The sequence below is a fragment of the Canis lupus genome, chromosome 1 (genome assembly GCF_011100685.1).
Source record: "Canis lupus familiaris isolate Mischka breed German Shepherd chromosome 1, alternate assembly UU_Cfam_GSD_1.0, whole genome shotgun sequence".
In the NCBI taxonomy this organism is placed as follows: domain Eukaryota; kingdom Metazoa; phylum Chordata; class Mammalia; order Carnivora; family Canidae; genus Canis; species Canis lupus.
This window is the reverse complement of record NC_049222.1, coordinates 117,502,636-117,516,992: the sequence shown is the minus strand read 5'-3', so window position 1 is coordinate 117,516,992 and position 14,357 is coordinate 117,502,636. Positions and strand designations below refer to the sequence as shown.

The 14,357-nt window shown below is 52.4% G+C and overlaps 1 protein-coding gene and 1 long non-coding RNA gene across 3 annotated transcripts; one reads left to right on the top strand and one right to left on the bottom strand.

Moving 5' to 3' along the window:
• The first annotated feature begins 97 nt into the window (after nt 1-97).
• Nucleotides 98-5,712, top strand: LOC111090541. 2 transcript variants are annotated; one of them, XR_005354719.1, is made up of 4 exons: nt 1,422-2,112; nt 2,222-2,345; nt 3,959-4,118; nt 4,399-5,712. It is a non-coding gene; the product is annotated as an uncharacterized LOC111090541 (long non-coding RNA). The 2 variants fall into 2 exon arrangements; XR_005354720.1 differs by lacking the exons at nt 1,422-2,112; nt 2,222-2,345 and adding an exon at nt 98-243.
• Nucleotides 299-13,343, bottom strand: CLIP3 (CAP-Gly domain containing linker protein 3). Its single transcript, XM_038529218.1, has 14 exons — nt 13,182-13,343; nt 12,648-12,873; nt 9,294-9,433; nt 9,115-9,208; nt 8,752-8,913; nt 8,205-8,323; nt 7,057-7,293; nt 4,336-4,471; nt 4,059-4,187; nt 3,162-3,305; nt 2,953-3,076; nt 2,683-2,747; nt 2,249-2,321; nt 299-1,857 (listed from the first exon to the last, which is right to left on the bottom strand). The coding sequence occupies exons 2-14, from the start codon at nt 12,811-12,813 to the stop codon at nt 1,803-1,805; spliced, it is 1,644 nt and encodes a 547-aa protein (XP_038385146.1). The 5' UTR covers nt 12,814-12,873; nt 13,182-13,343; the 3' UTR covers nt 299-1,802.
• Nucleotides 13,344-14,357: the final 1,014 nt, after the last annotated feature.

Here is a 14,357-nt window from a genome sequence, read left to right as displayed (position 1 = left end):
CAGTGATAGGCCGCGCCTCCCGGGCTCTGAGCCAATGGGGATCCTCCGGAGACGGGTCTTTATCTAGCACCGACCAATCAGGCTCCAGAACCTGCGCAGTGGGCCCAGATGGGAGGGGAAGCCTTCGAAGAGCCCAGATGGGAGGGGACGCGGCAGGAAGAAGCCGGATTGTTAGAAGGACTTCCCGCAGGCGGAATCATTCAATGCCCATTGATGGAAGCACTTCCTTTCTCGTCCTCTGTAGTAAGGGCTACACAGGCAGGCCCGTAACTCCCCAAATATTGACCTGACGCAGACAAGCCATAGAAACATCTTTATTGAAGGGGATAGGGGTCATGCTGAGTTCGGGGACATGCAGTGAAGGGGCAGTCGTGAGCTGTCCTTGGTGGTCAGGGCCCCAGGTCCACCCTAGACCCCCTGGGCCTTCAGGTTCTCCCTCAGGCTGTTGGTCTGGCCCGGGTGCTGTGAGGTCCTTTGGGGCCAGTGACTCAGATTTGGTGTTTTGGACCTGTGACCAGAACGTAGCTTGAAATAGGGTTCTAGGATTTGGGATCCCCTCAAGGCCTTGGGGCCCTTCATGTATTAGAGATGGAGGCTTTAGGATTTGGGGTTCCCTGGGGGCTGGGGCTCTTTGCATTTGGGTGTCTTGAGATCCATCGACTCAGGGCATTGAAGTACTCCGGTTTCCAGGGATGAGAATTCCTGTTTGGGGTCTCCTGGTGCCTACCAATAGGGCTTGAGGTGCCCTGGGAGCCCGGGATGCATATCCTGACTGCAATTTCCTCCATCCCAGGCACAAGGACCTCCATGATTGGGGTTTCCTGGGGGCTTAGGATTTAATTTTTAAATTTGGGATTCCCTGGGGATTTGGGGATTCTATGATTTGAGGATCCTGGGAATTAGGGCCTTGGGGTCCTCTAGGGGCTGTAGGACTTGGGAACATGGGGGAATTTGGGACATGTACTCTGGAGCTTAGTATCCCCAGAGTCCCAGAATGGGGCCTCCAAATTTTGGGGTCCCCCAAAGGGGGAAGTCGTTACTTAAAAAATAGAGAATTTTCTGGGAGCCTGGCCAGCACAAGGGCTGTGGGCCGTGTCGGGTGGGCTTCATACAAGGCACTGGGGGTTTCTTGAGGGCGCAGAGGGCAGGAAGACATAGGGGTCCTGTAATTAGCACTTCCAGGACTGTTTTGGTGTCTGTATATTGGGGGTGATAGTGGGCTGGTTAATGTGGGTCTCTTCTTGAGGGGTAAGAGTAGGGATTTGTTAATGTAGGGTGTCTCTGATTGCAGTGTAAGCTTTTGGGGTGACCATGGGGGTCACAACATCTTGAGGGGACTGATGTTAAATGTAGATCTGTTACTCTTGCTCTGGAGGTAAGACCTGTGTTTATTTCAAGGGGACTTGATGTGGGGGGGGGGGAGGGTCTTTGTTAATGGGGGAGGATTCTGATCCAGTGATGAATGACTCAGGAATGTTCTGCTCTGGAGCTTTATGTAGAGGTCACCATTATTTGAGGTGATGTGGAAATGTTATTGGGAGTCTGCTCTGAGGGGTTGGGGACAGGAACTAGCCTGAAGGTGCTACACTCAGGGAATCTCTTTCTGGGTACCATGGGGTCTGTATTTGGGGGTTATCATGAGGGAATCTGTTAATAATGGGGCCTCAGTGATCGAGGGCTGGCTAATGGGGTCTCTATTCTGGATGTGTTACTGGGAATCTCTATCTCAGGGTAACTTGGGGGCTCCTGTGTCAGGAGATGCTAGAGGGGACTCTTTGACTCTCTGTCAGATATCCAGGCCTCTAAGACTGCATCTCCGCCCTCAGCATCCAGGGAAACCAGCAGCAGAAGAGCAACCTGGAAAGGAGAATCATGTCTGTCACACCTTGATGCAGGATGTGGGGACATCTGGGCTCTTCACCCCCCACCCCACCCCTGCTTCTCCCCAAGTGTTTGGGATTTGGCCTTTCTGAATTCTGCCTCTACCTATCCAGCTATGCCTTCTCAGGCTCATGTGAAATAGAAGTTATTTTGCCTCCTTTACCTGCCCCTTAAGAGTGGAAGGCACCAGAATTCATTGTGGGGACCTCACTCCCTAAGAACTGTTTCTGGGTAAGCTGACTAGTCACAAGTTTTCCTAACCTCTATTTCCGGCCCCAACCAGAAGTCCAGATCCCTGTGTCCAGTGGCCCTGTGCAACCTCTCCCTGAATATCCCACAGGACGTAGGTCAAGGGTTGGCTACCCACCTGGAGATGGAGTTCTCTGATGCGATGTCCTTTGGGGTCCGGACTGTCGTGAAAGTGCGTTTGGGCTGTGTCACTAAAGGGGAAGGCAAGATCTCAGGTGAGGGGATGACAGACCCTCAATACCCAACTAGTCTCCTTGTCATTGATACTCATCCATGTCCCCAATACCTACCTGGACCCCACATTCCAATACCCATCTGGATCTCTTGTAATATTCCGTGTCCCCCAATACCTACCCATGTCCCCAGTGCCTGCCCAGAGCCTTGTCGCTAACATCCTCATACCCCATGGCACCTATCCTCATCATTTTCCTGGACTCTGTGTTCCCTATTAAATACTGTCACCAACACATACCTGAGAACCCATGACCTCTCCTCCTGTCCCCAAACCCTTACTCCTCCTCCTCTATCTCCTACACCTCAGTCCCAACTCACTTGTCACTTGATGCACTTTTTTGGCTCCGACATTGTCCCCAGGGGGGTCAGTGGATCCACCAATCCTAGGGAGACATAAGAAGAATGGGAGGAGTCAGAGTCACAAGATCCCAGGGGAGCTGAACCCACAGGTCCCACGCAGAGAGAGCTAGGGTGTGGAGGTGGGTATCCACACCGTCCTGCTGGTCTGAGAGGGAGAGACACCTGAAAGGGGGGCAGGGATCAGGGTTCTGGGAGGTCCCCTGGGTTGGGGTCCGGGTTTGGGCTCACCTCTGAATTCGGGATGCTGGCGCAAAGACTCCATGCCGTGGGGGGCAGGTGAAGTACCGGACACCGAAGACAGAGCCATCATGCTTGCCAGTTGGCTGGTCTAGCTCAATGCCATACCAGTAACCTGTGGCAGTGGGGTGTCAGCATGCCTCAAGTCCCGCCTGCCCACCCCATCCCCCACCTCCCACCCCCCAGATCACTGTCCTCACCCGGGGCAAAGTCTGTCTTCCCATAGAAGCGCACAATCCCTTGCTTCTGGCCGGCAACAAGGACTTGGTCTCCGACCTCAGCCTTGGCTCCCTCCCGCTGCTGCAGGCTGCCCAGAGACGGGGAGGACGGGGGCTTCTTCTTGCCTAGGGTAAAGGGTATAAGGGGAGGGAGTGGGGCCCCCAGATGCCAGCCCTGGGGACCTCATGCTACCCAGAAAGACCAAAGGTAGAAACTCTGTCCTGTCTCTAATCAGGAACCCTAGAGCATTCCTCAGAACCGGGGTGTGTGGGGGGGTGGGGGGGCAAAAAAATCAATTAATTAATTTTTAAAATTAATTAACTAATTAATTTTTTAAAAAAGAACCAGGAAGGCTTTGGGCTTGGAAGGAAACAACCTCAACTGCCAGAAAACTGGGGGGGGGGGGGGGGGGGGGGGGGGGCGGCAAGGCCTGAGGGGAAACTGAGTCAAGAACCTGGAGAACCCAAAATCCTTTCTCAAAGCTGAGGTTATTTAGGCCAAAGGAAAAACTGAGTCACAGAAGTCAGGAGCCCAGAAATTCTCCTTTTAAAATGAAGGAAGGAGTTGGGTGTGAAGATAAATCAAGTCCTTAAAGCCAGGAACCCCATAGATTCTTTCCTAAAACTGGGGGGAACCCCTTGGACCTGAGGGGAAACTTAGTCATAGAAGGCAGAGAACACACAGATCCTTTCAAGAACTGGGTGGGGGGCCAGTACTAAGTCAAAGGAGAAATTGAGTCATAGAAGTGAAGAACTCAGAGATTGTCCTCTTAACACAGGGACCTGAGGAGAAACTGAGTCACCAAAGTTGGGCTACCCACAGAAAATCCTCAAATTGGCTCTCCTCACCCTCCTCACCCAGAAGACCCCCGCTCTGACCTTTGTGTTCCCTGCGGCCTTTGCCAGTGACACGGGAAAAGTCCATCCGAGGAGTCCGAGGTGTGGAGGTGACAGAGGAGGGGGGTGCGTCCACTACCTTGGAGATCTTGGACACAGAGGCAAAGAGACCTGGGGGGACAAAGCCTGGGCTGGGAATTGTCCAAGCCTCTGCCCTCTGCCCGGCTATCGTCTCCCCTGCCCCATCACCTAGTCAACAGCATCAGAACCACTGAATAGACACCACCCCCACCCCTTTTGAGCCCCAGGTGGGACTGACCCTGCTTGGGAGGGCAGATGAAGTACCGGACGCCCCCAACACTGCCATCATTCTTGCCCTCAGGTTCATCCAGCTCCACGCCCACCCACTGGCCACTGGCGAACTCCGTGGTCCCGCAGAACCGAAGTGTGCCCGTCTGAGGAAATAAGGGAGGATATGGTTTGGGTGGGTGAGTGGGGAGTGGTCCTTGAGAGGCCATGATAGATGACTGGCACACAGGCAGCATGGAGAGAGGATGAGGGAGCCCTAAACTCAAATCTATTTGGACATCACCATTTACTGGCTATGTGACTTAAGTCACTGTGTCTCTGTGTCCTCATCTATGAAATAGAACTAGAAATCACACCTACCTTAGAAGTTGGTTATAGAACTACCCTGTCCAATGCAGTAAACGGCCATTAGCCACATATAACAATTTAAATTAACTGAAATTAAATTTAAATTTAATTTCCCTGGTTGCACTCACCCCATTTCAAGGGCTCAATAGCCACATATGGCTTATGGCTATTTTGTTGGGCAACACAGACCCAGAATATTTCCACCACCACAGATGGAAAGATCCATTGGACAGGGCTGTGACAGCCTCAGAAGAGGGCCTGGGGCTGAGTGAGGGATCAGTGAGTGCTGACTATTAGTATCTTGCACTTTGGTCAAATGACCTTTTGGGCCTCAGCTTCATCTGTAAAATGGAGATAGCAAAGCACTTCATAGGCTGGCTGTCTGATCGAAACATTTGGAATATATGTAAGTTCATTTGGTTGCAGTGATAACAGCCTCAGTGAGTATGGCTGTTATCGTGTGAGGCTGCTTCACTCTCTAAGGCTCAGTTCCTTATCTATAAAATGGATGAATAGTGCCAACTCTGGAGGCTTGGTGTAGAGATCAGAATAGTGCCTGGCACACAGAAGAGCATTTGTGATGCACCAAGCCCTATTCTAAGGGCTTTACTGATTTTAATTAATTTAAGCCTCATACGACTACTTGAGGTGGGTACCATTATTAGCCCCATTTTAGAGATGAAGAAACTGATTCCTCAGAGATGTGGAATCAGCCCCATTTTAGAGATGAAGAAACTGATTCCTCAGAGATGAGGAATCATCTCTTCCTCAGAGATGTGGAATCAGTGGCCCCAGGTACCACAGCTAGAAAATAGCAAAGCTGAGATTTGCCTGAGCTCGTAACCACTGTGCTATGCTGTTTCTCTAAGGGGCAGGTTGTTACTATTGTTCTTATCTTCAGACAAAAGGTTTCGCCTCTCTGAGCCTCTTACAGTCTTCTGGGTTGTAAAATGGGGAGAATCAACCCATTTTGCTTTCAAAATTGTCATGTAGGGGATGGCTGGGTGGCTCAGTGGTTAAGCGTCTGCCTTTGGCTCAGGGCGTGATCCCAGGGTCCCAGGATCGAGTCCCACATCGGGCTTCCTGCAAGAAGCCTGCTTCTCCCTCTGCCTATGTCTCTGTGGCTCTGTGTGTGTCTCTCATGAATAAATAAATAAAGTAGTGAAAAAGAATTGTCATGTGGATTTGATCAGATCATGTACAGAAAGTATTACAGATGGGGCTGATGTATGCAAAACTCTTGATCAGTAAACAATGTGATTTTTATGGTTTCTCACTGTACAAGCAACAAAATTCAAATTCCTTCCGGTGGCCTGCAGGTCTGGTGTGATCCAGCCACTGCTGTCCTCTCCACTTCCCCCTCTAGTCACACTACCCCTTCTCTCCTCCTGGGCTCTATACCACCAATTCCTCTGTCTCCATGTTGTTGCAGGTGAGCTCCTTCCCCTCTTGGCTCAGACATCAGCTTCTCACAGAAACCTCTGGAACACCCAGGGGCAATTTACTAAATCCAAGCTTTTTTTTAAGTCAAAAAAATTTTTTTAAAGTAATCTCAAAAAAATAAAAAATAATAAAAATAAATAAACAAAAACAAAGTAATCTCAATGTCCAATGTGAGGCTCAAATTCACAACCTTGAGATCAAAAGTCCCATGCTCTACTGACTGAGCCAGCCAGGTACCCCTAAATCCAAGCATCTAATGGTTTTCAAAGCCCTGGTTGCTACCAGGTTTATCTTAACTATGGGTTTACTTTATTGGCTGTGTCTTCTTCATTAGAAAAAAGCTCCATGAAAGTGGGTCTGGGCTCACACAGCCCTTTATTCCCAAGGATGGGCTGGGCCCAGCATGGAGACTGAGGGACATCTGATAAATAAACCAAAGTTGGAATACCTGGATGAATAAAGATTCTCTCTGCCCTCTGAGCATTTACCTGCTCCCTCTACATGGGACTTCCCTCCTCCTTTTATTCTTCTGGCTCATCCTTCCTATCTTCAAGCGGGTGCATCCGTCCTATCACACCCTTGACTGTTGTGATCTGTCCTTTTTGTCTCAAAGTACTAAGCACTGTGGGAGCAGAGGTGGGCCCTGAGTGGGGATCACAAAGCCCCAGGGAACTCAAGTGCAGAGCTGCCTTGATCAATCTGCTTATGCTTCCTCATAACAGCCATGACTGTCCTGGGCTGTCACTGTCAGGTGATAGATCTGTCTTCCCCCCCTGCACTGACAGCTCAGCCCAGGGTGGGACACAAAGGAAACAGAACAACTGTGGGAATGCCTGGGAGGGTGGGTAGCCAAAGGAGAGTGTCTACGCTGTGCCTGAGGACCCAGCTCTGAGGCGTGAGGGCTGAGTCCTGCCCTCCCCTCCTCTCCCCAGTCTCTGACCTTCTGGCCATCCAGCAGCACGCGGTCTCCCAGACGCAGGCCCAATGCACTGAGCATCAGATTGCCTGGGACGTTGTCATAGTTCGGTAGTGTGACCTTGGGGAGGGCACAGGAGAGTGGCACGGCCTCCTCCAGCAGTGTTCGCAGCTCCTTGGCCACCAGTGCTGCCTCTGCCTTGTCCAGGGACATGTCCATGGGGTCTGGGACCACCTCTGCTGGCACTTGACCCTTTCGGTTCTGGGGCCAATGGGAAGAAAGGAAGTGAGGATTCAGTGGCACAGGCTCTGCCTTCACTGAGCCTATGCTTCCAGAGACCCCTAGTCTAGGTAAAGCAAAGGTAGAACTAGGTCATACCCTAGGCCAATATGGGAATAAGAAGGGGTGAGGCATTAGGATATAGCCCATGTCCCCATGTCCCCTGGGACATCCACCCTAAATCTCAGGCTGGGGATTTCAAGTAATTGAGGGTGGATCTATGGGTAGAGCCAAGGGAATAAAGGTCACACTTCAGTCTATAGGTCATGCCCTTAGGGAGGCCATGCCCCAGGAGATCCCAAGCCTGGAATGAGACCATGTGAGGGATGAACCCTGAAGATGGTCTCCTGTGGTCCTGGGTCAGGGTCCAACTGGGCCAAAGGAGAATGAGGAGAGGCAGGGCTTCAGAAACACAGGCCATGTCCCCCAAGATATCTGGGCCTGGAATAATGCACAGTAATTGGTGTTAGGAATAGGATCTGGAAATGGATGAGTTGGAGGTCAAAGATCATGTTTTGGGCTTATGGGGGGGACCCACTCTTCTCATTCACTGAGAGTCTCAATTCTTTTCACGATCTTGAAATATTGTCTACATACAACCCAGGGTCAGTCAGCATTGAGAGAAGGTATTCCTTGCTGAGTAACCCTGGAAATATCACTCTCTTTGCCTCAGTTTCTTCATTGTAAAACAGGGTTCATAATAGAGTTCACCTGATACATCATGAACCCTAAGTAAATACCAGCTGTCACTTCACTTGTTGAATGTACAGGTGATTTTTGTAATGAGCTCCCAGAAACGCAAGTGGTCCTAGAACCCCCTCATCCTCTGCTGGCCCTAATAGGGGTGGGAAAGGAAGAAGGAAGACACCGGGGGCTGGGCCAGGGTGCAGTACCCGCAGCGCAGGGTTGGCACCATGCTCCAGCAAACATTTGGCGGCACCCAGGCACAGGTTGGAGGCTGCGATGTGCAGGGCTGAGCCGTGGTTGAAGTCACTGCACGTGGAGTTCACCACTGGGTTGTGGGTGAGAGGAGGGTTTCTGGTGAGTGGCCTCAGCACCCTGCCTCCTCGCCACCCTCCTAACCCACGCCGCCACCACTGCCTTACAGCCTCCCCCAATCTATCTCTTAACCCACAGGCCCCAATGTTCCCCACAGGCGGCAAGCGGAGCCCCACCCCTCCCTCCCCTTCCCTTCCCCTCCTCCCCACTAGGCCCCGCCCCTCCCAAACCGGCCCTGCCCAGCCCTGGGGATGGGTCCTGGATGTCTGGGCCCCATCACCTGCACCTCCTGTCTCCAACCTACCACTGTCTTCTCGGATCCCGGCCCCCTCTCCCCTCATTCACCACCCCACAACACACATCCAGGGCACCCTCCTCTTGCTTCCAGCCTCCTCCTTAGCCTGGGTCCCATCCCCTCCCAGCCCGGACTCTCCAGCTCACCTCTCGGCCGAGCACCCTTAAGCAGCACTCGCACGAGGTCGGGCACGTCGAAGTAGGCAGCGTAGTGAAGCGCATTCATGTTGGTCCAACGGCTGCGCAGTGTTACGTCGGCGCCCAACGCCAGCAGCTGCTGCGAAAGGCGCACAGCCGCAGCGGGGTCCCCTGCGCAACAGCCCAGGTCAGCTTGCGTCCCCTCCTCCAAAGCCTGGGCCCAAGGCATAGGGAAGGCCCTGTGCCTTGGGGACTGTGCTTTGGCATCTTAGGCTGCGGGCTCAGGGTGGGCCAGGATTCTGAATGGTTTTGAGTGTGTCCAGTCCGGGGCCGGATGTGTCAGGGCTAGTGGTTTTGGGGTTGGGACCTTACCAACTCCGTGGGCCCCAGCCTTGCACGCGTAGTGGAGCAGTGTCATGTCGGTCAGCCCATCTCGATCATTCACGTGGCAGCCTCGACGCAGAATCTGGGAATACCAGGGGACCAGGGAGGTTTACCCAAACATGTGAGGGACCCTGTCCTCTCCCTCCCTGGCTTCCCAAGCATCTTACCTCGTTGCCAATAACATCGATCTTGTGCTGGACTTGGGGCACCCACTGGCGCACAATGGCGAACAGTTCAGGGATGGTGGTCTGGGGGTCAAAAAGAATCTCCTGGCACGCCGGGTCATTGGGATCGAAGAATGTGAAGGCTAGGGTAGTAAGAGGTCCAGAGTCACCCCAGGCAAGCTGAAGCCCTCTTTCCATCCTGAGGCAGGGCAGCTCTAGGCCTTTGCCTTTAAGATCCTCTATTGCATGGTCTCAAACCATGGTGCAAGGACCACAGACATTTTCTGTGTGGCCAGCATGAGGCTTCAGAATCAGGAGGTTTCACATAAAACTCCAGATGCCCAGTGTGTCTTGAAAAGTTGGCAGATCCAGCAATCCTACAGAGCAACAAACTCCACTCCTTGATACTAGAGTGTGGAAGCAGCACAATACCTTGAATCTGCATGCCCCCCGGGGTTGGGGGCAGCGGAGCTGCTAGTGCTTCTAACACATTGCTGCCCTGGTAAGTATGGGCACAGTCTGGCTAAATCTCAAGTGAAAGAAAGAAAAGAAAGAAAAGAAAAGAAAGAAAGAAAGGAAAGAAAGGAAGAAAGAGAAAGAAAAAAGAAAAATGAAAAGCCAGAAAACTCGGTTTTTAAGAGAAATCTCAATTTTTCAAATACTGTGCAGGACACATGAAAGTACCCATGGGCAAGGTGAGGCCAAGAGGAATTTCCATCTGCCCCTATTAGGCTCTGATGGGTGCTGCTCCTGTAGTATTGCCAACTGCCAGCACAGGGCCTGGCACATGGCAGGAGCTCAGTGCATACTGAATGAATGAGTAAATGAACACCCAGATAGATGACACCTGGCTGGGAAAGTGGCACAGACAGAGCGTCTCCAGGAATCAGCCTGTGTGCTCCTTTTTATACCCCAGTCACGCCACAGCCCTCCTTGGCTCAGAACCCCACCCTGGCTCCCACCCCACTGTCCTCCTCACATCCCACGAGCCCTGCACAAACTGGCCTCGTCTGTCCTCTCCCCCTCATTCATTCTACCCAGCCACACTGGCTCCTTCTGTCCTTCTAACACGCCGGGCAAATTCCTGTCTCAGTGGCTTTGCACTTGCTGTTTTCCTTGCCTGGGCTGGTCTTCACCCAAGCCTTCTCAAGGCTTTGCAGGTTTTCCGCAAACGTCACCTCTTCGCAGAGGCCTCCCAGACCACCCTGTGTAAATCAGCACCTGTGCCCTTCTCCATCTTGGGCCCTTTTTCCTTTCTTTCACCACAGCACATACTATTTAACATTAACTTTTTTAAAAAAAGATTTTATATTAAAAAAAAAAAGATTTTATATATTTATTTGACAGAGAGAAAAGACGAGTGGGGGAGGGGCAGGGGAGAAGCAGACTCCCCACTGAGCAGGGAGCCCCAAGTGGGGCTGGATCCTAGGACCCTGGGGTTGTGACCTGAGTCAAAGGCAGATGCTTAACTACTGAGCCACCCAGGCACCCACACTTAACATTAACTTGTTTACTCTCCCTTCCCTTTCTCCTTCCCTTTCCTTTGTTTCTCTTCTTCCCTCTTTTTTCTTCTTTTTCTCTCTCACTTGCCTCCCTCACTAGGATGAAAGCACTAGGTTTCTGTGCTGCCCATTCGCTCCCTTCTCCCCAGGGACCAGCATAGCAGCTGGCATGCAGTAGGTGCTCAATCCATCTCTACTGAGTTAATGGCACACATTTAATACACAAATACACAAGTTCTCCTTGGAGTCCACCTTAGCCCTCTCTCTCTTCTAGACCACATTTCCAGATTCCTTCACGTTCTGTGACTAAACCCTCCTTGTTCTACAAACAAGATTCTGAGGGAGGCAGGGGTGGGGCAGAGAGGCAGCCTGCACCCTCTGACTTCCCACCAGGCCACAGGCCCCAGCCCCATCTAGCCACATTTCCAAAAGAAATTTTCCAGTTTCCTGGGGTGGATTCCTCACACCAGACACCCAGATAACCTTCTTATTTTTCTATCAGACTGAGCTCAATTTGTAGCCTCTCTGACCCACCTCTAGTGGGTGACTTGGCCACAGATGCCATTCTCCAGCCCTATCCTACTGATGCCTACTCTTTGAATCTGATGTCTAGTTTCTAAACTTACAGCTGCTGGGGACTCCCAGCCAACACCTTCTAAAAGCCCCCTCCACCTCTGTAACCAGTAGCCAGAGGGAGCTTTTAAAAATAGAAATCAAAAATACAAATCAGATCCACCACTCCTCTGCTTTTAAATATCTTCCCACCAACTGCTCTCCTCTCATCACACTTATTCAAAGTTCTCACCATAGCCCCTAAGGGGCCAGTATCTAGTCACGGCCAAACCTTCACCTTAACTCTCATCACTCCCTAACTACAGCTCCAGGATTGTCTTCTGTTCCTGCCTCAGGGCTTTTGCACATGCTGCTCACAGCCTGGAACTTTCTTTCTCCAGCTCTCTCACAGCTGATTCCTCATGCTCTGGGTCTCAGCCTAAATGCCACCTCATCAGAAAGACCCCCTCGGACCACTCCGTCTCAAGGTGCTGCCCCCTAACCCCCCCCCCCATTATAATGTCCATCTTTTAGTTCTTTCATAGCATTCACTCTATCTGAACTTATCTGATTTAACTGTTACTTGCTCTCTCCTAAGAGTAGGGGTCATGCATGCCTGGATCACTCACCATTAAATCTCTATCACCCAGAGTAGTACCAATGGATAAATATGCTTGGTGAATGATTAGACACTTTCAGTTTCTCCAAAAAGCCACCTTCCCAGCTCCACAACTTCCTACCTTGGAGCCTTTACTCCTGAAGTTATCCCTCTGGGTATTCCCTTCCCCTCGCCCTTTTGCTTGTTAAACCCCAACTCATCCTTGGGTCTTCCTCAGATGTTACCTCCGCACGGAAACCGTGTCTTAAAAAGCTCCTGCAGCATCCTATTCTTGGCAAACACAATTCTCATCATGTCTTGCAATTATACATTTATATTATGTTACATTGTTATCTGTGTAGGTTGTCACTGAGGCCTGTAAGTTCTCTCAGGGCAAAGACTCCGTCTGGCTCCATGCTTTGCCCCAGGCTCCTAGCATTGAACCAGGTCCAAGACAGCCTTTTCAGTAAATGTTTGTTGAATGACTAAATGATTGAATGATGTGTCATGAATCAAAGGTTAGGCTTATGCTAATTCCATTCTCCAATGGGTGAATGAATAAATTAACGAAGGGGGCATCCAAGGGCCAAGACTCCCCCAGACCACTTTCAAAGTGAATCAACCCACCATCACCATCAGAGCTCAGCCCAACCTCCCTGGCCACCCAAGGCTCCAGACCAAACGCAGGGTGGGGAGGGTGGTTACCGTAGTCCTTGGGGAGGGGGGCAGGTGCCGAGGGGTGCACAACAGGCTTCTGCCGGCGCTCCTGGGTGGGGCTGGGGGCCTCGGGGACCAGCTCATCCTCCTCCTCCTCTTCTTCTTCCTCCCCCCGGAGTGGAGGGGCCATCGGAGCGGGATCTGTCTTAGTCATGGTCTTCAGTGGCCCTCCGGGGGGCGGGTGCAGAGTTGGGGGGCGGCTTTCAGGCAAATCCTGAAGACAGCGGTCAGTTAGAGAGGGCGCCCCATGGGGTCCAGGGTGTGAGCCCCCAGAAGCCACCCCAGCGGCTCCCACGCCCCCAGCTCCGGATTTTGGGAATCACAGCGACGACCATTACCCCTCGGAGGACCCCGGCGTGTGGGCCCAGCGCCCAGCACGTCCCCCAGGTCCAGCCCCCATTCTTCTCCTCCCCGCGTCAGGCCCCTCGGTCTAGGCCGCCCCCTCCCCGGGTTTGTTTATCTCGGGATGCAGGATGCTTCGCCCCTCCCCTTCCCCGCGGGCCTCCCCTCTGCCCACCTCACCTCGGCCGATGGGGCTGGAGACCAAAGCTGAGCCTGGGGAGCCTGGAGTACTGGGGTGTCTGTGTCGGGGGAAGTGATGCGGGAGGAGAGGGAGACAGAGGGGGACGAGGCCCAGACGCCGACTGGGGATGGGGGTGGAGAGGGAGGGGCGCTGACGGCGCATGCGCAATGGTACCCCCAACCAGGCGCGGGGGCGGAGATACTGGGAGGCTCCTCGCTTTGATGAAAAGGCTCGAGGCAGCGTCGTGAAGGGGACAGACACGGAGGATGGAGAGAGAAAGGAGACGTGGCCACAGAAAGGGATGTGAGGCATCAAAAGAGAGATGAAGCAGAGACAAGGGGAAAAGGAGAGGGATGGGAAAGCATCCCCGACATAGAGCCTTCCCGCAGGCCCAGAACCAGGCCAGCCAGGGCAGGGGTCTCTGTGGTGGCGGTGGTGTTTTCTCTCTCCGATCTCAGACCTAACCCCTTCTCCGTGCTCGCCGTCTATCAGGGTGTCTCAGAGTCGTGATTCTGTAGACTCTGTCCATCCTCTGCGGCCACCAGTCATCGTGGGTAGCACCACAGTGCTCACAGAGCACATACCAGGCTCAGAGAGGTTAAGCCACTTGCCCAAGGGCACACAGCAAATAGGGGATGGAGCTGACTTGAAACCCGACAGCCTGGCTGGAGAGTCAGGGCTTTTAATCACCATGAGACATGGCGGTAGCAGTGTCTAGGGTACAGATCTGCCAATGAATGCCTCCAACCCTATCTGAACCTGTATCTCCCCTAAGAAGACCTGGAGCCAGCCCAGGGTCCAGGCCTTCCTGGCTCCATCATCCTGGTCTGGCTGTCATGCCTGCCTGGCTGTGGCCTGCACTGCCCAAAACCCCAGCCCAAAGAGGACTGGGTTGACTTTGCCTTCCATCCTTCAACCTTCTAATGATCAAGCCTGGTGATTCCATCTCCAAAATATTCCCAGAATTTCATGCCCCACCCCACACCCAGGTCCTCATCCTGGTCTTTCATCTTCTCCCACCTGGACTATGGCAGCAGCCTCTTTCCCGTTCTCCCTCCTCCTCTTTACCCCACAACTTGCTCTCTGTAATGCATCCATAGGGACCTAACACATACCCCATCAGGGCCCTCCTCAATTTGGAGACATCTGCTTGCTGCATCTCATTCTAGATTTTT